The sequence below is a fragment of the Copidosoma floridanum genome, unplaced genomic scaffold (genome assembly GCF_036245765.1).
Source record: "Copidosoma floridanum isolate Cflo_tuat_1 unplaced genomic scaffold, Cflo_Japanese_pri ptg000021l, whole genome shotgun sequence".
Taxonomy (NCBI): Eukaryota; Metazoa; Arthropoda; class Insecta; order Hymenoptera; family Encyrtidae; genus Copidosoma; species Copidosoma floridanum.
Genome location: NW_028321898.1, coordinates 16,532,232 through 16,556,227, shown reverse-complemented (window position 1 = coordinate 16,556,227; position 23,996 = coordinate 16,532,232). Strand labels below are relative to the sequence as shown.

The 23,996-nt window shown below is 34.5% G+C and overlaps 1 protein-coding gene across 1 annotated transcript in view; it reads left to right on the top strand.

The window, feature by feature from the left end:
- The window catches only part of LOC106638959 (uncharacterized), a 149,750-nt gene that overhangs the window by 117,231 nt on the left and 8,523 nt on the right, over nucleotides 1-23,996 (top strand). Inside the window, exons 5-9 of the mRNA XM_014352367.2 lie at nucleotides 2,796-2,940; nucleotides 3,032-3,235; nucleotides 3,371-3,734; nucleotides 3,810-4,154; nucleotides 5,818-6,189. Of these exons, the coding sequence (XP_014207853.2) occupies nucleotides 2,796-2,940; nucleotides 3,032-3,235; nucleotides 3,371-3,734; nucleotides 3,810-4,154; nucleotides 5,818-6,189 (1,430 nt within the window). The remainder of the gene's footprint in view (nucleotides 1-2,795; nucleotides 2,941-3,031; nucleotides 3,236-3,370; nucleotides 3,735-3,809; nucleotides 4,155-5,817; nucleotides 6,190-23,996) is intronic.

The following is a 23,996-nucleotide window of genomic DNA, read 5'->3' as shown; positions in this document are numbered from 1 at the left end:
CATCCATCTTATTAGTATCATATTATTATGACTGTAATAGGATAGAAAAATATTTAACATCGGCATGTTAGCTAACAGAGAATAAATGTCTTTAATTAATCATTTTTGTTGATACTTTTAAAATACTAATCTGGCTTAAAACAAATTTTTTTTGAACTTATACTTCTATAGGAGTATTATGTGTGAGGGTAAATCAACAATTTCAGATTTTGGCCTTAAGAAAAAGTGTGACCGAAGTGGATTTTGCCAGATTTTGCCTGATACTCCCCCTTTCGCCTCGTCCTCTGTGACGTACTTCTGTTTCCTCTACACCACATAACGCCATATAACATTACCACGCCACACATTTTGAATTTTATGAATTTTGTTTCTTTTTCTTTTAACCAATTCTAAAAAAAAAAGCACAGCTTCCAAAGATATTTGAACCACCCGACCTTCTGTACACTAGCCGAGGCCCTTACGCATTCTGCCACGAGCGGTCCTCGTAAATGTAAATCTGATTCTTCCGTGTTATATTATAGTTCGTAACGATAACCTTTATCTAAATTCTTGTTTGCTGTATATTGATTCGTTTGGTTTGATTATGAATTCAATTAGTAAATAATTTATTTAATAAAATAGTTTTTTTCGTTTAATCTTTTTCTAGAAAACTTGGAGATTAGTATATTTTAGCAGATCAGCTTTCCTGTGTATTAATAAATATTTATTTACTTAATATTAATTTGTTACTTTTACAATAAATAAATAATTGTTTTTATAAGTTTTTCATATTTTTTCAAAATTTCCAAAAATTAGAAAAAAAAAAATTATACTGTATAAATACAATAATTGATTTTTACTGTGTTTTATTCTTTTACAATTTCTTCATTTCTGATAAGGACGTTCTTTACATAGTTACCAGGGGAAAAGCTTAGAGAAGTGAGAGGAGCGCGAATATGAGCAGCTGGTAATTGTTTTTCTCATGTGGATGTACATACATACATGCTCTTACGCATACTTGATCCCCTCTTTCTAAATTTATTTAAAACCCAACTTGTAGATATATTTGTAAATTTGATAGGTTTATCTATAAGTTATCTTTTATACCAAAAAAATTCGGAGATTTCTACAGATCGTGTAAATGCAATTTCACGTGATTTTTCTATAAGGCTACATGTTAATTGCGATTTTTTTAAATTAAACATAAAAAAGGGTGCAGTTATAAGATCAGAAATTTTTTTAAACAATTTTTTATACTATTTCAAATAAATGTTTTATGTGAATAATACCTGTTCAAACAAACCTATGTGTGATAAACGCCTTAAAGGGACATTCACTCGCTTGTACTACTACTACTGCTATTACTACTACTACTACTACTACTACTACTACTACTACTACTACTACTACTACTACTACTACTACTACTACTACTACTACTACTGCTACTACTACTACTACTACTACTACTACTATGACACTATTGAAGAAAGCGGTACTACAGGCTACAGGATGGTTTTTCCTAATTTTTTAGATACAATTATATTTTGAGTATTCAATATAGAGTAGAAATAAGTGTGTAGCGTGACGTTAGAGACGTAATTAGCGTGAGCAGTAGGAAGTTGTTTTTAAATAATCGGAAGACTCGATGAAAACGTACAGTCTTGTACTGGCCAGTCTATATATTGTTAATATTGTATTGTGCCCTGATATATTGTTTATGATCGTTAATTTATTAAATATTAAGATAATAATTAAAACTATACTCAGTTAACGTAGGTATACTTATTTATACAATAACTGGACCATCTTTGTACACAATAATGTTTCATAGAAGATATTTTTATACTTATAGTTATATTGTTTGCCAAATAATTTTATAAAAGTATAACTTTTTTTACTAAGACCCAAAATTTAATTTTATTCAAACAATCCACTTTTTTCATATTTTTTTCATTTCTTTTATTCCAATTATCAGATGCTTAACTTTTTACTGTTACATCAAAACTTATAAAATTTTCTGCGCTACAATAACTAACAAAAAAAGTACACTACACTTAGTTTTCATTATTTCTAACTGGACATTCAAAATCTCCTTTTGGTCTGGTTTTAATATTGCTCTTGTCATTGAAATTTTTCTATTTATTTTTGCTTTTGATAATATCCTTGTTATCATTTTTACACTTTCTTTGCATCATCAAACTCCTTACTTAAATCAGGTCTATTACCTAGTATTTCATTTTCATTTTTATTTTAAAGTTATATCTAAATATAATACATAATGTATCGTCTTCTACAACATCTCTATGTCTAGCTATAATAATTGTGTAATGAATAAGACTCTACATTATCATAACCGAAAAAATATATTTAAATCAGCTCTTCTATTTAATTTAGACTTTTGTTTTGTTTAGGCACATGCAATAAAATTCTTCGTTATAATACTATGCAAATAAAGTTTTAAAACTAGTAAATGATTCTGAAAAAGCTTTTAGTGATATTGAACACAGAAAAACGAAAATAGATTAATTCGCTCCGTGCACACATGGCAAAAATTAGAACTTTGATATCCCAATTCAATTAAAAATACAGGTATTCACTGACCCTAGCGTCACAGTGATGGATTTGTAATGCATGTATTTTTAATGGGATTCGGGTATCGAAGTTCCAATTTTTGCCATTTGTGCACGGAGTGAATAGGCCTATTTAGATACTTAAACAAAAAATATTTAACGGGATTAGTTTAAATATTAGAAAACTTATAGTCAGTAAGTAAACAATAGTTAACACACATTTTTTTCGATGTTTACATTTAGATATGCATGTCCAGTAGTGGGAAAAAACGAGACATACTTAAAGGCTTTGGTTATGTCACGAAACTATGAACTACATGTACACCATCCAAAAACTGGAAAAAATGAAAGTTTCAACTATTTGATTTCTGAAAGCGATATGCCCGAGGTAAAATTATTGATTTACAACTCATTTGTGCTTTTTTAATATTTATTTAATATTTTTATAAAAATTACGTTATATTGTTTGTTTCATTTAGAAATTAAAAATACCAGAGGATCTGAGGGAAAGTCGAAAGTTAAAGAACTTGGAGTTCTACAGGATAGCCATTCGACAGCTATCCAAGAACTTTGTGTTCTTTCCAATTCACAAGCCACAGCTTTTTGAATTTAGTTGCAAAGAGAGTGACTCTGTTTCGGATGATAACGTAACTGTTTGTAAATTTAACCTGACTTCAAACTCTGTAAGAAACTTTGATTAAATGTGTAATGATTCAGTTAATGAAAAAAAAGTTAAAATATATAGCGAAAAATTCATCTCGCTCTACTATAATGAAGAAGCACATATATAAGAGAATATTATATGTTAATCATTTTAGATAAATGAAGAGAAAGACCTGCCAAAGCTTCAAGCTTCAGTAAAAGCTCTAAGGTCTACCGATCAAGATACTTATGAACAGCAGCAAAGGTATCTAGTTCAAGGTATTAACTGGAATAATCAGGGTAACAAGACGAGCATGTGTTCAGCAGATGACTATAAAAATGAACAAGTGAGCGTGGAGCTAAAATTTACACATTCACTGATTAACGATGAAAATGACGAGGATGTATTTGTTAAAGACTGCATCAGAAAATGTATTCTAACAGCACCAAGAACAAACGTTTGTACAAATAAAAAGATGGTCATAGAATATGATGTAAGTTTCACGTTCTGGTGTTACTTATGTGTTCGAGTTTTCATAGGTAAGGCTGAAGATTGTGACGTAAATCCATTTAATAAATATTTCCACCATAAAAGATTAAAATTTTGTTTGCTAGCCATGATTGGAGGCACTGCGTTTGCAATGTTTGAGGGTGCAGTAATAGCAGTTTTAAGAGAACATAAAGCAGACTATGGTTTACAGAGGATCTACGGCAGCATCGGTGGTATTATATCCTCGCCGCTGTCAGGATTGCTGATCGACTATGCAAGTCGAGCAAGAGGACATACAGATTTCAGGCCAGCGTTTTATCTTTACGCTGTACTAAAGATATTCTCAGGCTTTCTTATGCTACTTATTAATCTTGAATTCAAAGCTCCAGCAGCAAATGTTGTCAACGATGTAGTCTCCGTATTAAAAAATATCGAAGTTGTCGCCTTACTTACTGCTTGCTTTGTTTTAGGTACAATTTTTATTCTCATAATTTAACTAATAAAATCATTTGTTATAATTTCGTGAAAAAATATTTGAACAAGTCATGTTATCACGAGGAATCTGAAAAAGCAGAAACAGAAAAAGATAGGTAACGAATCACGTCACAGATTACAAAGTTATTTTTTTTGCACTCTTTTTTCAACTGCAGGATCAATACTTATATTTTTCTTAACACAAACTCCACACCATTGTATCTGTCGTAAAAGAGTTTCTATTATTCATTTATTTGTTTATTTATGCCTACATTTTGGCCTTAAAATATTAAGAGCTCTTAATTTTAACTGATTATTTTTGTCTATTTCTCAACTTCTTTGTTCTTAATTTTAAGTGTTGGTCTACGTGTTATTTTTCTACGTATGTATTGTTTTTCTACCTCTTCATTTTTCACACCTTTAACAAAGACATGAAGATCAATGTTGATCTCTTTGTCTTTGATTACTATCTTAAAATGTCGCCTTTTTTGTCTTTTTATTATCTATCTAGAATCATAGAATATATTCCTTTTAGTAGTATTACACGTTTTTTATACATATATAGCTCTGTAAATTTTGGATTTTAAATAGTTATTCTGCAATTTTTCAAACCTGTTTTTCAGAATTCATAGCTATTCATCTATTTTGTTGCTTCTGGTTACACATTTCTGTCTTAGCGTCTTCAAATATTAATCTTCATCTCTCATTTCTCATTGAAAAAAAAAAATGAATTCTGAAAAATAAACCATGATAAAATAATGACGGATAATTAGTGGTACAACCTCCTTTTCAATCCCATTTTTTGAATGATCCACACGGACTGTAGCACTTGAAAAAGCAGTAACTTTAATTAATTTAATTCGTAATATTCATACTGACGTTTATAGCCAAGATCTGGTACATAAAGTTAAATTCAATGAAAGTCAGAAATACAAATAGATGAAAAATCTTACTCATAATTATTATCTCTCGCAAATATTCCATAGCTAAAAAAATATAATGATCAAGAGACAAGCACTAAAATTATAATAAAAATTGAGCCCCATCCTAAATCACTTTCCAAAGAAGAGTTCTAAAAACTATGTGTCAAATATCATGACGATTAGTTTCTCAGTAACGATGCACTTTTTTGAAGTTCTTGTATGTGTAAATTTGATATTATAATTTTTTAATGTATTTTTCTTTAGAATGTATGTGCCTACAAACTTCTTTCTTAAAGTTATGATTCTACTTAAAAAGTATCTTTTTTGACATTAAATACTCTCCTTTAAGTATTAAAGCACGGTGTCTTGTTCCTCTCGAATTGAGATATTATGATGGAACTTGAAATATGCACCATTGCAAATATGGCCCAGTTAAGCAGAAAAAAGATACATAACTTCTGTTTATATTTCTTTATAATTGACTAGTACCACAATAATCTACATATCAAACAAATACTTTGAACATCCGTTTTTTTTTTTTTTTACTTATCATCACTATAATATTAACTTTTATAATCCCGTTGGTGGGGTTCAATTTAGATATTTTCTGTCTTGGAAATCGTATGAAAGCCAAATTACAAATATACATATATTAAGTACATAAATAACTAAACAAATGAGCAGCTCAATAATTTACTTGATAAATAATAAAAACGTATTAAATGCATAATTTCAGGGACTGCTTGGGGCTACATTGAGTCATTCCTCTTCTGGCTTCTCGAGGACTTGGGTGCCTCGATGAGCCTAATGGGCATGACGATAACCGTAGGTGGCATAACGGGTATTCCTCTGCTAGCTCTATCTGGACCTTTAATCGACAGGCTTGGTCACGCCAACGTTATTTTTATTGGATTTATCTTTTACGCGGTAAGACTTGTTGGCTACTCGATGATTACGCAACCATGGCAGTCACTGATTTTCGAAGCTCTTGAATCGGTTACTTCGTCACTGAGCTTCACTGCGGCTGTTACATATGCAGCCAAATTGTCCTCCACGTCCACCGATAGCTCAATTCAAGGATTATTGGGTGGACTCTATTATGGAGTTGGTGAGCAAATCGTTATTAATTAATTACATTATAAGTTAATTATTTTTTTATTAATCATATCTTGAGACACCCAAAACGAGTTCACAATATAATGAATACATTTACATACACTGCTCATACTTAGATCTTACAAATAAAATCCATGCCGTAAGTTAGTTTTTTTCTTAAAACACATTAAGCTTTTATTTTTATGTATATTTCCCGACCTCGGACGTTTTAGAGGGTTACGTGTGCCCTCGGTTGGAAAAATAGGATTTGCTTCATAAGTGCCATTGTCTCTGGGGCTATTTTGCAGCCTGAGGAACTTGTGAAGCAGGACCCGAGGGACGCAAGGTAGCTGCAGAGTGATGGTGCTTATGTGGCGAATCCTATTTTTCTCCTACCAAGGGCGAGATAGCGTCAAACGATCCAAAAGTGTCAAGTGACCCGAGACTGCGCAGTACGCATCCGGGACCCGATCATGCGCACTGAGTCAAGTCAAATTCAGCTCTCGGGCAGCGATGGGATATAGTTCCGGCCAGATTTGGGAATTCTCTAGGACCCAACCTCTCTGACGTGGGAAATCACTAGATCAAAAAAAAATTAGTACCGAAGGTGACGCGCGAGATTCAAATAAGGTCCAATAACACAAGCATCCATCATCTGATGACCCGGGGCGCTTACTGGCCACTCTTTTAAATAAATAATTATTAATAAATAACACAAGCGCCTATTACCTAATAACCCGAGGCGCTTACTGGCCACTCTTTTAAATAAATAATTATTAGTAACACAAGCGCCTATCACCTAATAACCCGGGGCGCTTGCTGGCCACTCTTTTAATTAAATAATTATTAATAACACAAGCGCCTATCACCTATTGACACGGGGCGCTTACTGGCCACTCTGTTAAATAAATAATTAATAATAACACAAGCGCTTATCACCTAATGACCCGGGGCGCTTACTGGCCACTCTGTCAAATAAATAATTATTAGTAAATAACACAAGCGCCTATCACCTAATAACCCGGGGTGCTTACTGGCCACTCTTTTAAATAAATAATTATTAGTAACACAAGCGCCTATCACCTGATGACCCGGGGCGCTTACTGGCCACTCTTTTAAATAAACAATTATTAATAAATAACACAAGCGCCTATAACCCAATGACCCGGGGCGCTTACTGTCCACTCTGTTAAATAATCAATTAATAATAACACAAGCGCCTATCACCTAATGACCCGGGGCGCTTACTAGCTACTATTGAATAATAAATTATCAAGTAATTACAAGAGCGCCAATTAAAAAGATCTTTGTCGTACTAGATAGGCAATCAAAATTGTGATATAATTATTATGTTATCGATCAACTTTTTATCATTTAATAGTGTTGCAAACAAGTGTCCTGGATCCTCAGGAAGAAGGTGCTTGACATACTTATGAATAATTATTTATTTACTAGATTTGCAATTAGCGCCCCAGGTAATACGGTGATAGGCGCTTGTGTTATTAATTAATAATTATTTATTTAACAGTTTTGACAGGAAGCGCCCTGGGTCATCAGGTGATAGGCGCTTGTGTTATTTATTAATAATTATTTATTTAACAGAGTGGCCAGTAAGCGCCCCGGGTATTTAGGTGATAAGCGCTTGTGTTATTTATAATTATTTATTTAAAAGAGTGGCCAGTAAGCGCCCCGGGTCATCAGGTGATAGGCGCTTGTGTTATTTATTAATGATTGTTTATTTAAAAGAGTGGCCAGTAAGCGCCCCGGGTCATTAGGTGATAGGCGCTTGTGTTATTTATTAATAATTATTTATGTAAAAGAGTGGTTAGTAAGCGCCGTGGGTCATCAGGTGACAGGCGCTTGTGTTATTTACTAATAATAATTTATTCAACAGAGTTGCCAGTAAGCGCCCCGGGTCAAAAGGTGATAGGCGCTTGTGTTTTTAATAATTATTTATTCAACAGAGTGGCCAGTAAGCGCCCCGGGTCAAAAGGTGATAGGCGCTGGTGTTATTAATAATTATTTATTTAAAAGAGTGGCTAGTAGGCACCCTGGGTCAATAGGTGATAGGCGCTTGTGTTATTTATTAATAATTATTTATGTAAAAGAGTGGCCAGTAAGCGCCCCGGGTCATCAGGTGATGGATGCTTGTGTTATTGGACCTTATTTGAATCTCGCGCGTCACCTTTGGTACTAATTTTTTTTTGATCTAGTGATTTCCCACGTCAGAGAGGTTGGGTCCTAGAGAATTCCCAAATCTGGCCGGAACTATATCCCATCGCTGCTCTCGGGGACATAAAGTCTCGTAGCTACAGAGTTCCTTTTCCGCCTTAGAGAATATATACATAGAGGAAGCATTGTATGCTCCGACCGCGAGACGAGATGAGAGATACAAAAGACAAATAGCAGTACAACCTTTCTCTCTCTTACACGCCTCTGATTGGTTGGCCCCCTTCCGTATACATAGGTATAGTCGTGTCCACGAGTGGCGGTCGTGGGGGAACAGAGCAGATATAATATGTAACCTAAGCTCTGATTAAAAAGAACTTATACATTACCAGAGAATATAGAATATATCTTCTTTAAGTATAGAAGGCCAAAGCAGAATTCCGAGCAATACACACTAAAACAATAATCTTCCATTAGAAAATAATTAAAACAACAAAATTTGAATAAAAATTTCCAATTTTAATTAAAGCTCTCATACCTGGTTAAACACTTCATGTATGGCTAATGACTCAGTTAGAATGTTTGTTTTCGATAGCTGAGCGGTCGAGAATGCTTCATTAGCTTTTGCGCTCTGGGCTTGGAATCTGACCTATGCTTTTTTTTTTTTTTTTCAGGTATATATTTTTATAATACTTATTTTATTACGTTTTGTTTGTTTATAATTTTTGTAAATTTTTATAAATGCATTTATTTTATAAGATTTCACACTGTAGTTATAAGATTTAAAAAATTACTCTTGGCTAATGCCAATAAAATACTAATGCAAAAATGTGTACATCCTTTTTGTATATTATTATTATTAAAAGTGCAAAAATTATTTATTTAATTATTTACTGCATTGATTAGTACGGATTTATTGGGGTTCTAATATCTAAAATGCCGTTTATCCTGCATGTATCCTATCCTAATAAAAAATACTGCTACCTTCCCGTCGGTTTCCATTGAGTAATGCCAATAAAAAAAAAATTATACGTGTTGTAATAGTATAATATTGAATTTATGCTCACATTAGTATTTTATTGGCATTAGCCAAGAGTAGTTTTTTAAATCTTATTTTTCTTTACTTTATTTTTTTTTTTTTTTATATCGGGTTACCGCGACAGCCTATTGCCCCAGTCGCCGGGGCCACCCACTCACCACCTATGTGTGGGGGTGTATTGCCACACCCATTAAATCTTCTCTTTTAACTGATACCACACAAATAATACCATCGGCACATTGGAAGTTTCTCCGGTGTAACACACCTTGTCAGTTAAGCTGACACTCTCTGCACCGGGGGGAAGTACATCGGGTCAACTCGCCACTGTGTAGCCTAGGTCCGAAGCATCAAGAAACCAGGCTAATTAGCATCCCCGGAGAAGCCCCATGTTTCAGGGGTCACTCCTCGCCGGTAAGGCCGGCGATCCCTGCCTGGCATCGGGCCCACTAATCCCTACCTATTAGGCCCTAACACTGTTTCGCATTCACCCAGGCCCGAAGACCTGTGGAGCAAGGAAAAAATCCTGGAATTACTCTGAAGGAAAATTCCACCAAAAAACCCGCCCCGAAACAGCCGGGGTTACATAGGAACTTTTTCCGGTGAAAACAGTTTTTGAAGAAATTTGCATTCACCGGGAATCGAACCCACGACCCCTAGAACAGCGTTGTATCAGTAGCAAGCACGCTTACCACTGAGCCAACGCAACTCCTTTTTTAAATCTTATTATTACAGTGTGAAATCTTATAAAATAAATGTATTTATAAAAATATACAAAAATTATAAACAAACAAAACGTAATAAAATAAGTATTATAAAAATGTATATCTGAAAAAAAAAAAAAAAGCATAGGTCAGATTCCAAGCCCAGAGCGCAAAAGCTAATGAAGCATTCTCGACCGCTCAGCTATCGAAAACAAACATTCTAACTGAGTCATTAGCCATACATGAAGTGTTTAACCAGGTATGAGAGCTTTAATTAAAATTGGAAATTTTTATTCAAATTTTGTTGTTTTAATTATTTTCTAATGGAAGATTATTGTTTTAGTGTGTATTGCTCGGAATTCTGTTGTGGCCTTCTATACTTAAGGTAGTAGTCGATCAGAAACACTTTTCTTACGATTTTTCTAAAATTTTGTGTGTGCCTTAAGATTGCTATTATTTATCATGAGCCAAAATTTGAAGAGGCTTAGCGGTATAGTTTTGGAAATAGGAAAGCGCTGGATTGGGGGTCGATTTGTGAACGAAATTACTTATATCTCTAAAATGCTTCTTACAATGTTTCGTAAAAAATAGTATGATATAATTTATATTATAAAGCAACTGTGGTTCCAATTTAAAAGGGCTCAGCGGTATAGTTTTGTTGTTCAAGCTTTGCAAAGTTGATAAATTCAGTGAAATTCGCTCCTACAACGTTGTCATTTTTCGAGATAGTTGTCGAAGCGATGTATATAGTATACGCACACGCTACAGCGCATTATGGCACGCACTGTAGAGTGCTCGACTACTACCTTAAAGAGGATATATTCTATATTCTCTGGTAATGTATTGGAATTATGCCTCTACCACGTGACCTCAGTATATATATGACTAATATAGAGGAGAAATAACACAGGTCTTCTAGGAGAAATCTTGTTTTTATTTTTTTTCGCACTTAAAAAGATATTGAGCTTAAAAAGGTTGTTAATTCCATATTACTGATATAATCAGAGTTACGTAGTCATTTTTTTCCTTTGATGAATTCGTTCATGAAGGTTGAAACAGCGTTTTGAACGTATACGGAGAGCCGTTTAACCCTACTTTGAGCAGTTTGTTTACCTCTGAGCATCAGCAGCAGTAGCGCAGCAGCAGCAACAGCTGAAACAAACAGCTCAAAGTAGGGTTAAACGGCTCTCCGTATACGTTCAAAACGCTGTTTCAACCTTCATGAACGAATTCATCAAAGGAAAAAAATGACTACTTAACTCTCATTATGTCAGTAATATGGAATTATTAACCTTTTTAAGCTTAATATCTTTTTAAGTGCGAAAAAAAATAAAAACAAGATTCCTCCCATAAGACCTGTGTTATTTCTCCTCTATATTAGTCATATATATACTGAGGTCACGTGGTAGAGGCATAATCCCAATAAGTTCTCCTTCATCAGAGCTTAGGTTACATATATCTGCTCTGTTCCCCCACGACCGCCACTCGTGGACACGACTATACCTATATATACGGAAGGGGGCCAACCAATCAGAGGCGTGTAAGAGAGAGAAAATTTGTACTGCTATTTGTCTTTTGTCTCTCTCATCTCGTCTCGTGGTCGAAGCATACAATGCTTCCTCCATGTATATATTCTCTAAGTTTTCCGCCAGTTGCCTTTAAGTTGGCAGGTGCGTTCGGTTATTTGGCGATAAATAGGCATGTTTAGCGATGTAGCTATATATGTTGAGTATACATAGATGTGTCAGCCCAGCAGCAGCCGACACGGTTTTCGTACTAATGCAAATTTGCAAATCCGCGATCTGGACTGACCTGGACCAGTATAGAAACTCCATCTTCCCGAGTATGCGACGATTCCGTCCCTCTGGTTAACCTGCTGTTCTTGAAGGAGAGTCAAAATGCAGGTGCTGGAGAGAGTGTTTTTTTCCTGGTGACTATGCAGTCGCCTAGGACAATGTATTCCATTCAGCAAACATCACCTGCTGGCATATATACAGCATCAGTATGTTTATTTTTTCTCGGTGCTGATGCTGATACCCTGGATAACGTATCGTGCAGCAGGTTTTACATGCTGCTGTTGTTGGTTGTTTTTCGTTCTTGATGATGATTTATATTTTCTTAGAATAACTACTCTGTGCACTGTGCATTGGAGTCGTCATGCTGGTGAGAGAGTGCCTGTCGATGGATATTGAAAATAAAATGTATTTGTATATTGCCTGGTGATGATGATGTAGTCATTCAGGACAGCTCTTCTATTCACAGTATAGATTCAAACTGTTGGAGCTGAGGTTGATGCTTCTTTCCTAACAAGGACGTTTAACACCATGTATTAAGAGTAATGTGGAGGACATTAGTATAACAATGAAGAATAAATGTTATTTTTACATACTAGTATTCATTTACAAATGCTGCAGTGCCCGTTTATTTTCTTATAATGTTATAGTGCATGATTATTTACCTTGGGATGATGTATAAGATCATTAACAAAGGATACTACACTATGCTAAACGTCGTCTCCAAGATAAAAAACACCAATCTCAGCATCAGTTTGTCGAGCCTATACTGTCAAGAGCAAACACTGTCATGAGTGAGTATACAGTCTATACATCGTCATCACAAGTATACAAATACATTTCATTTTTAATAATTATAAAATATCCGTAAATCAGACTTGACGTTTGGTCCAGGATAAGTCCATTTTCCTATGATGGTAATTTAGTCACCTAGGACAATCATGCTTGTTTCAGCCTATTTGATCTCCTACTGCTCAGGTCCATGTGTTCCTTTAACTGGTGATGGTGGAGTAACATTGAATATAATAATACGCTCGGTGTCTTATAGATTGACTTGCTGTTGCTAACGTTCCTGATGATGATGTGCGTACATGCTCAACGAATAATAGCATACCCCATGTGCAAAGGTTTTTTCTTTTTTTATACGCTGCCACTGTTTTACATTAAAAATGGAAAATGATTCTTTTCATTCATCACATACACAATAAAAGTAACAGTGGTGGTAATTATTACAGTAAAAAATCAATACCTTTTTAATATATTACAAACTACAAATCAAAGTAATTTAAACCGAATCAACCTAAGACCATTATTCCTAAATTTAAAAAACTAATAATAATGCAATTCTTAATTAGCTGTACAGTGTATTAAATAAACAACAAAAAATCCAATATTTCATATGTATCGACAACAATCAGAAATACAGTGAAATTTGAGGTTGATAGTGTCCAAAGGCTGAACTGAAAAAGCTGCTTTTTAGCATCAACAAGAGGATTCATGATCTGTTGATAAAATGTTCAACAATAGTACCTAAAACCAAATTAGTTATTTCAATATATACCGCTGACAACACATTCGTTAAGCTCATTGTTAGGTGTGTCTTGTACTTTATCATATTATGAAATGTCACTCCTACTTTGGCAATTTACTTAATCAATTAGCAAATATAACAAAGCCTTGACATACAAGCAATGTGGTTGTTACACTGTGGGCATGTAAATAAATAAATATAATTTTTCTTTGAAACTGTCAACCATTACATCATTGAAGCTTTCCTCATTGAGTAGGGGCAATTTTTTCTCTGTTATAATTTTACAACTTACATGTTTTAAAAATGCGCTTTTAAAATAAGGGCTTTGTTGTTCAGCTCTCTCCAGAGTTTAAAAATGTCCAAGTGAGAACTGACGACGAGCTCCTACGAAATAACAATCTGTATGGTGAAAGGTATATTATGATTGTTGTTTTTCCATGAACTCCGTACCTTGGCACTTGTTATATATGTTACAATAGTTTTTAATAAAGAAATTTTTTACTACAATCAATATGTTCGTGTGTTTGTTTGTGTGAATGAATGGGTGATGAATGAATAAAGGATCAGTCACATCTTAAGAACCTGTCCACCAATATGTTACAACAAGGCTTATTTTAATTGTTGAAAGATTCTTATCAGCGTTGAAAACAAAACTTGGAGCTTTGATATCAAGAATTTTTTAATTGAGATATTTGGTGTTTTGAAAATACATTTTTTTAAATGTTAATTTGTATGATTTTTATGGAATTTTTGAGATATTTCAGGGTTGTTTATAGTTATGATATTTAGAAGATAACTTTTTTTACCAAAGGAATTGAATACATAAAAACAAAATTTCACGTTGGTTTCGATAGTATATAGTACTATTTCTAGCCTAAAATAATAAATACATGCTTTAAAATTAAAAGTTTCATTAATAAGGAACGAATGAATGAGGAAGTTACTCTGGCATTCTCTTTTTATTTATCGTAAAACCACTTTTGTTTTATTCGTAATTCTTCCGGAGTGTTCCTTTTAGAATCCACCCTTCTGCTGTTTTTTCGTAAACTAATTCATCAACAAGTTGACCATCATGTTCTAAAAAAAATGGCGGTTGTTTAACCTGATTATTTTTAGCTTGTTCCATTTGTTCAACTAATCGCTCTACTTCTTCCTCTGTAGCTTCAATAATTTCATGCTCGATGTAATTCTCAATATTTTCACTTTGCCTCTCAGGTTCGCCCGTAGAACACATAAAATGATCTAAAAAATGATGATAATACCGTCAAAACTTACGAAAAGAGTTTCGATTCGCAGTTTACTATAATGCAATTGGGTACGATTAGTGGCTGCCACGAAAGCTAGTACAGTTATAGTTTGCCACAAAACAAGAAAAGATTTTAAGTGGCCGCGAACAAAAAGACGTTTCAGGATTGGTGCCCGGTTGCTGAGCGTCAGACGATAATCAGCTGTTAATCACCTGATATTTTGGCACGATATTCTCCAGATATTCACCCAATTTTCTCATAAAAATCACCTGATCACCAGCTGATTCACCTGCTGCGTAATTGGTGATAATTAGCTGATAATCAGGTGATTATCACGAGAAAATCGGGTGAATATCATGCCAAAATATCAGGTGATCATCATATGACACCCAGCAACTGGGTGTGGAAGAAAGGCGCGATTCGGTTGTCGCTCAAATATTCGAGATCAAATCGTACTTCTTTTCGACAGTAGTTACGTTAGTAAATCTCACCTGAGATGTAAGGTGACTATCTCCGGTGGGTATGTTTTCTCAGGGAAAGTTTTTAATTATTTATCACCATTTTTTGTACATAAAATTTATAAATACATGAAATAACATCGTCTCGATGTACAACTTGGCTACTACGTTCGTTTGAATTTGCCTGCCACACTTTGTTTCTCCAGAACAACAGATTATATGCATTTCTTGAGAGGAGCATGAAAACGCATAATTACCTTCGTTAGATACAAGAGCCATCTCATTTAAGAATCGTGTGATATCCCATTGTTCCTGGTCTAGCTTATTCCAAGCATTGTCTATTGCGTTGTTTCTGTCCTTATTTTTTTACTGATTTCTCTACATTCTTCCATTTCAAAAAACATTCCTTGCTTCATCGTGTGTCGTGCTTTACGAACAACTTCCGCAAGTCCTCCCAGAACATTTGAAATATGAACGGCGAATGTCTATAATGAGAAATATATAATAATCATACAATCAATCTAGTGGTGACTACTGTTTGGCAAAGTAAACATGATACAACTTGGCGGGAAACACAAAATTTTTCATCTAATTACAACAAATAATTGTTCCTTTAACATTAAACACGAATGCTCTACAACATAAAATTATTAACGAAATCGGATAGGGATTTTTCCACACTAAAAAATACAAAAAAACGTTTCCAGCCGTGAAACGTCGTTGAAAGTTGTACCATTACAAGTTTCACAGTTGTGATCGACCATTTTTTAAATCAGTTTTTTCCGAGTTAAAAAAAAACAAACGACGTATCAGGCTTATTCTGAATGAACAATAGAGCTACAGAAATATATGTAATACACTTGCTTAAGAACACATCTACGGTTGCGTGACTCCCCAAGATTCGTGTTAACCACCGATGGAATGCTTCCATAACATTATTGGTACGTCTATCTTCTCGGTATATACAAAACTTTATGTCACCCATCCATTGATCGATAAAGTATCGGAAAAATAACATTAATTTTAAATCATCGGGAAACTTTGTAACTCGTTCTGTTTCAATAATATTGAAACCCGTCCATATAAAGTTTTCTGGCAGTAGAGCGAGCGCAATTAATTTCTTCACAAGTGGTTGTTTTCCTTCATTTTTAGTCCTATTATCTCTCTTGTACGCCACCCCCTTCTTTTTCGCATTTCTTGAAAACTGCCTGTTTAACAACAAATTGACGATTACAAATCAATTCCGTATGGCTGTAGCAAAAAAATCTTATTTTTATTAATTATTCATAAAAAAAGATAAAAAATGGGAATTTATAACAAGTAATATTCACAAATAATAAAATCAATCCTTCATTTAATAATAATTCAAAATTTTTATTAAAAATTAGTTATAATTCTACAGCTACAGGACTGCTAGCCGACATACGCGGTGCAATATGTGCCGTGTACTTATTATTTTATTTTTGTATACCATTGTAAATACCTAATTACCTAACTCAACTCTGCCAGTGAACTAGAGTAAAATAAGCATTTATTAATAGATAATTTATCAAATTTTTTAACATTTTTGTTAAAAAAATAATAATATTAAGTTACACACAACCGTATAATACAAAGTTATCAAATTTTATTCCTAGTCTTAAATATAGACTTTACTACTTCTTACTATCGGTTATAATCACTTATCGTTAGTTCACTAAGATAATTTTCGTACTGGGGGAAATTAAAACACTTTTTTTACACAATTATAATATTAAATAATAAATAACAATAAACCTATGTCACAAATACCTTGCTTACGCAATACGAACTCGTGCACGACCAGGAAGACGAACATGCATTGATATAACTCATCATTGACATGAGTTAGTTGACATCGACTCTGTTAGTACGACACGTCGGGCGTTCCATGTTTTACGGTACAGATTACGATTTCAGTTATCAAAATACAAGTATTACAGTTGTCAATAGTATATTCTGGATGTATTTTAATCTTTCGTCGGTGTAAAGAGGAAGAAGGGGTCTATCTCGGTTCAGCAACTGAAATGGGATCTATTTTGATCAAACAAAAAAAAGGAAATCTCTTTTTTGCGAAAGAGAGTGCACGTACTGTTATCTTGAGTTTAAAAAAAGGGGATATTTTTTTCGCAAAAAAAGGGGCTATCTCGAGTAATATACAAAAACAGGAAATTTTCTCCACAGACCCCTTTTTTCACGAAAATAAAAGTGACTTATTACCGGTATTACAAAAAAAGCTGACTGTTGGATCATGAAAGAGCTAATTCAGATTTTAGTCTGAAAATAAGTAATTCAGATTTTGCGAAGCAGGCCCGAGGGATCGTAAGGTAGTCCCAGATGGATGTTACCTATGTGCCGAGCACTGTTTTTCCTACCGAGGGCACACCAGCCCTTCCAAAATGCTCGAGATAGGAAAAGTAAACAGTGCTCGAAACAACCACACACGTGCCTTGCACACATCTTTGATGTGTAACCTTTCATTCCCGTATATCAAAATTACCCAGAGGCCTATCTTATTCTTTCGCTTTTGAGAAATAAGATGCCATTACATTTCAACTGTAAGTAAGGTATTTTCTTATTTCAGAAATAACAATGTGCCATTCATTTTTTGCTATAAGAAAGGCGTTACTTCGTTTTTGAAATTTTTTTTTTTATTCATGTAGTCACACCGCTAGTACAGGATTTTTGTTGTTTTAAATCATACACAATGATAATGTTACGAAACAATAATTTAGAAAAAAGGTTCTTTCTTCAATCCAAACGTGAAATGGCACCTTACCAAGCGTACAACCGAAGTAGCACTGTTCTTAGCGCAGAAATGAAATGGCCATTTTTAGAGCAATAATAAAATGGCACCTTCTTTCTTTCAAGCGACGATTTCTGCAGCTCGATCTGACGTACCAGGGAAGTTGACATGCAATGACTTATATTGTTTAATGTGTCGTAATTTTTTTTTCAAGCTGCAATTACAAAACATATGTGTTACTTACGATGGATTAATAATAATTAAAAAACAAATTTTTATATACGATCCGAATTTCTCACAAAATTACGCATTTTTTAAGCATGACATTTCTTACATTCGATCGAGTCGCTACAACAGCATATTACACTTGATTGTTTATTCTTCCATAGTTTCTAACTTCATGCATCTCTTTGTTTTTTTGTAAATTATATGGTGATAGGATAACATTACCTGACCCATATGGAACCAACATCCAAGAATAACTGCTGCTGGAAAAACACGTTTACAGGCACTCCTGAGAGCCTGCTCAAAATCAGACATAATATGAGTTGGATTAAAAAGAGGATTCACCTCTTTTATCTTCGACAGCAGAGCCACATACGATTCTGTGGTGCAATCACTCATTAAACTAAATACTATGGGAACAATCTGTAAGAATGTAAAATTTAAAATTAAGGTATGATAATTTGTTCCGCACTGTTATTATCGCTAACAAATCGACGGTTGACATGAGCGTACAATATTTCAGCCAACTGCCACGAAAATCGCCATTTTCAAAATTATGGTAAGAAATTAGACAACTCGTACAGGCATCTTCATTACAAAAATAAGCGATTTATCGTTCTTTATCAGAATACTTGTAGCAAGATATGTATATCGCTCAATCTCAGGAAAGGCAATGAAAAGTTTCAAATCATACTATTATACCAATAACTCAATATCCGTTAAATAGAACATTAGTATACTAAACTTTGGTTAAGAATTTCCGAGGCCAAGCAGATTTTGTTCCAGCAGCAACAATACCAATCCAAGTTGCTTCAATTCTTAAGGAGCTTCGGGAGTAATAATAAAATGCAGAGATCACAATGATATTAAGTTTTCTAAATGGTCTAGAATACGTATAACTTATATGAGTTTTTTCAATATTTGTTATGGGTCATTTTTAAAAGAATTTCGCAAATGAAAATCATGTGATTAACGTAGGCTCTTATGAAACGTTTGGTCTCAATTTGGTCGTTTACATGGACAAAACTTTTTGAAAAATGCAAAGATGTTTAAAAAAACTACCTACGAGTTGATTATTGTTTAAAAATTCAGTGAGCAAAATTTTGAGGCATGTTATAGTGCATTTTAAACAATGCCAACGTCAAACGTAAGGAAAATATTGAGTTTGTTGGGTGCAAGAGGGGATGCGCGGTAAAGGGGGCCAAGCTGCGCGGGCAGAGGGGACTCTCCCTTCCTCGCCCCTTTGAATAATACTCCCGAATCTCCTTACAGTAGCTTGAAGGCACTCGGTTACGTCTGTATATCTCGAAAATTTATTAGCGAAGACAAAATTGAATAAAAGTGGTTCAGCACGTAATAGATATTTGGTAAAGTTACAAATTGTTTTTCCTACTAAGCGCTAAACTTTAAGAACGCGAAAACAAAAATTATTAAAAAGCAGAGGATAAAATCGTTTTTATCAGTAGAGATTTGTTTTCAAATAACGAAAAATAGCCAAAGTACCATACTTACTTGTCTATAATAATCACCCTGTATGGTAATAAACTGTGACTTTTTCCAGTCATAATTTAATTTTGGCCGTACGTTAAAGGTGCCATCGATATATATTTTAACGTCAGTAAATTCTTTTGAAAGATTTTCATCGTATAAAAGTATGTGGACCTCTCCAGTCTGGCTTGTCACCAACGTGGAAGTTACATGTCTCGACTCATCATCATACAAATATCTCAGATCATGATTTTCCTCATGTATCCGAGCATTAAGTTCAGCGATTGTTGTTATGCCGTTACATTTGGGCACTTGTATGTACTTTTTCGTCTCTTGTTGGCGGTGCCGGTACAATGTTCGCTTTTTATTTTTCAATTGAACCCGAGCCCCTGCTTTAGAATATCTACAAGAAAAATTTACTTTTACTAGTGTAGAAACATGAACAAGTCGTGATCATATCCCTATTTTAAATTTCTACTGAGTAAAGTGATTTAAATCATGATTTGTTCACTATTACATTTGTGGCTTCTCAGACAAACCGATTAACTCCACTTTTGTGATTTTTTAGAAAAACAGCTTTAAAGATTAAAAAGCTACTTTTTGACATCGCAGAAACTGCGCGTTTCTTGCTGTGCCTAACGTTACGTACTGAGATAAAACTTTATAATTTTACATCGGTGATGGAAAAATTGAATCGACTTCCTTGTTACGAGTCACTTTTAGAGTTAGTTGGTTAGGCCAGGAACATCGGACTTAATCGATTATTCAAATTTATGAATATTCAACAAAAAGACGTTTTTATCTTCCACTAGCAGCCCCCGTCTCGGCTTCGCCCGAGACTTACTAAATAAAACACCGTAGTGTGTTAACATGTAATGTAAAACGTTTTCAGTTAGAAATTTTACGCATATTCCTGACACATCTCAGAACAAAAATCTTCTTATTAAAAACATATTTTTTCGGAATCCATATAGTTTATTTGGTCAAATAATAAGGTGTCAAAATTCAAGAAAATAATTATGCTGAAAAGTACCGTGCGTTCTTTATGCCATAAAATAATCAGTGGCCTTAAGAAGCCGTTGATTTACAGTTTCTCCCGTGTAATTCACGAAAAGGGCTATTTTTTAAAGCTGTTAAGATTTTAAACCCCCAAAAAATTTATATTAAAAAAAAATTTTTTTTCTCATATCTCACAACTTTATTACCAGAGCAACAAAGTCCTGGACGTTAAACCCTACATTTTTATTGCCACAATAACACAAATACATTTTCTACTTATTTAAAAATCTGAAGTAGGATCTTTAAAGATTTCAGAGATTGCTGTGAGGGTACAATGAAAAGCTGATCTCTCACGTAATGGATTCTTTATTTGTCGATTTTGACGCTGCTGTTTCAATCTCAATAAATTTTCTGCGTCAGTTTCTTAACGCCTAAGTAAAATTGTATTTATTATATTCATTTGAAGTTTTCCTTCCAATTCACCCTCTTGCGACTTTTGTGTGCCCTAAAAGCTATTTTTTCAACTTTATAAGGTTGTAATATGTTTGTTGGCAAGGTAGTTCGACGTTCGATTGCCCTAAAAAAAACCGGTGAGCTTCTTAAGTAAACTCTTTCTTGACTAAAGTTTACAGCGATTGTGACTGCATGAAAATCTCAGGGTGATCTTCTCTGGCCTGCTGTTGAAAACCCAGACTGATCGGGAGAAAAATTATAAAGTCCGAAGCTTTGGAGCTAGTTGCAGTGCTCTTTCCCAACGTCTTCCGGTATAACGTCGAAGACGTTGGTGTCTAAAGCACCTTTTTTATTTGCAGATTCAGTTGTTCTGGTGATCTTAGATGGGGAGATTGGTTTGTGATACTTGTCCAGTGGAGGCTGTTCCGTTGGCTCAATTTTTTTTCCTTCATAGCTGTTATAGGTTTGCCCAGCGCAGACTTTGGAGAGGATCAGTGATTCCTAGTTGAATGCTTAGAGTCGAGAGGGTAATATAGGTCATCGGTCACCGGGTTTTCCAGCCTTGCGAAGAACAACTCCGCAGGTGATGTCTGCTAGTGAATGGCTAACTTGGTTTAATAGTGACCGTCTTTAGTTAATATAGTCTTTTAGTCGACGAATCGCTTCCGGAAATGGTAGTAAAAATGTATTTGTTGGCAAGGTAGTTTACACTTAGGTGGCCCCTAAAAAGAACCGATGAAATTGATGGTTAAGTAGGAAATGTAAATACTTATAATGGCCCTAAAAAGTGCCAGTGGTGAAACTTACAGGCTATTCTTTATTATTATTCCTGATGATGAAGAGCTGGCTACGGGTAGCTTGATTCTTACCCTGGGAGTCTTGATGTACGGAGACTGTGTGATGGAGGGAGATAAGCCGCTGACTAAAGAATATCTCGTTTTCGAGTCGTTCCCCAGATAACCAACCGCTCAACGTTAGACGGGAACATGTAGGTAAGCTCGTTGGGGACGCGACGACAAATAAGGGAACCGTTGTGGCTGCCTGTGCCCTTCAGAGCTGTTTTCCCTGGCTTACATTTGTAGCCAAAAATTCTCTGACTGCACCAGGCGGGGTGGTGGGACTGCCACACAACTCTGAAGAGTTGGTGCAGATTGTGCTCTGGCTAGATATGTCTCCTAGTATTATGCCAGAGACGTCATCGGTTGGAATGAATTTTTTATGATCACACTCGTCTAGATTCAGAGTGAATGGAAACCTAGGTCCCTTCCGCCTTACAGATAAGTGTCGTCCGTAACCGGGATATCCAGCTGCAAGACTATCATCAGCATTCTCTATTCAGCTCGTTGAACTGCCAAAGCACGACTGCTTAACTATGGAGACGCTCCGGCGTATTATAACCACACTTATTTAATTCTGTTGCAAGTAGCCTCGATTTCATGTCGACGCCACCTAGCGGATTTTACTGAACTAAAGTGAAAAGCTGGCGTATTTTTGCAAAACTTTGAGCTCATTTATTGCTATTGTTATTAAATTTTATAAGATAAAAACTATCTAAAACATAAACATACTAATACCATCATACTAAAACCATCTGGAAAGTATCATGAATCCGTGTGCAAAATTTCAGCAAAATCGGTTCAGTAGTTTTCCTGGTTAGCGATTACAACGGTTTTAGCGACTTTGCTTTATATATTAGTAAGATGCATGCTTACTAATTAGTTGTTACCGAGTAGTAGATTTTGATTACTCAAACATAGCATTGTACCACTTCGTATGTTTATATCGACAAAACGATGGCTTTGACGAAAAGTAACACGATCCGGTTTTTCTTGCTTAAAATAACATTGAAAGATTTGAAGCGGGTTACGTTTCGTCGGAAACAAGGCTTGGACTTCAATTGCACGTATTTTAACTAATCTGAAGCGCTGATCACCGAAGTAAATTCTCATTATGTGATGAATTTTATTAAAATTTTATAAATATGTGGCTATTGCGCTACTGGAGTCCAATAATGCATTTGACGTTTTGCTACTAGTTTCTCTCTCTTATAACAGTCCAAATCTCACACGAGCTGCACATATCGTACGTATACCGTACTATGCAAGGACTTTGATTAATTATTCGTAAAAGCCACATATTTACATCATACCTCTTCTAAAAGAGTGAAAATGACTGAACACAATATTCTTTCATGATTTATGCACCTTAAAATCATTGTTACTACACCATACAGTTAGGGTGAAAGCTGCATGATCGTAAAGATGTACCCCTATCTACAAATAAATATTGGCTAAAGTAATAAAAATTTACCTGGCAGACATATCATCAAAGAAGCGTATTATACTATTTACACCGGGTTGCCTAACACTTTCTGTAAGTTTTTTATGAAACTTTTCGTCATCATCAACGTGCTCATCTTGAAGACAAGTTTTACTGTCATGACTTCCTTTGATTTCGACAATGTTACCTTTAGTTGATTTGATCCTCACGTCGCATTTTGATCTAGAAATTTTTTTGTACTTGCTGTGATGGTAACTGTAATAAAAATGTATACTTTAAAGGCAGATAATATTGTTATGCAAGCGAATTTTTCGCGGAATTGTATTGTGGATTTTCAAACGATTTCTTAATGTATTACTACACATAGCAAAAAAAATGTACTTTGCTACAACGAAAGAAAGGTAAAAGTGCAGTGAAACAACTTTTCTAACCTACTGCACCACGTATTTAAAGTACAAAAACATATTTTCCTGTGTTTCATGATTAGATATTGTGAAACAGTAACGTATATTTGATTTTAAATCATTTTATAAGCAGTAGCCTGCCTAGTATACGCAAATCAAACAAAATTTGCTATGAATTTGATTAAACCAAAAATATTGCCCATTTTATAAAATATCGCAAATTATAAAGATATCGCATTTTGCGAGATAGTGACGTTAAAGTTAGGGCT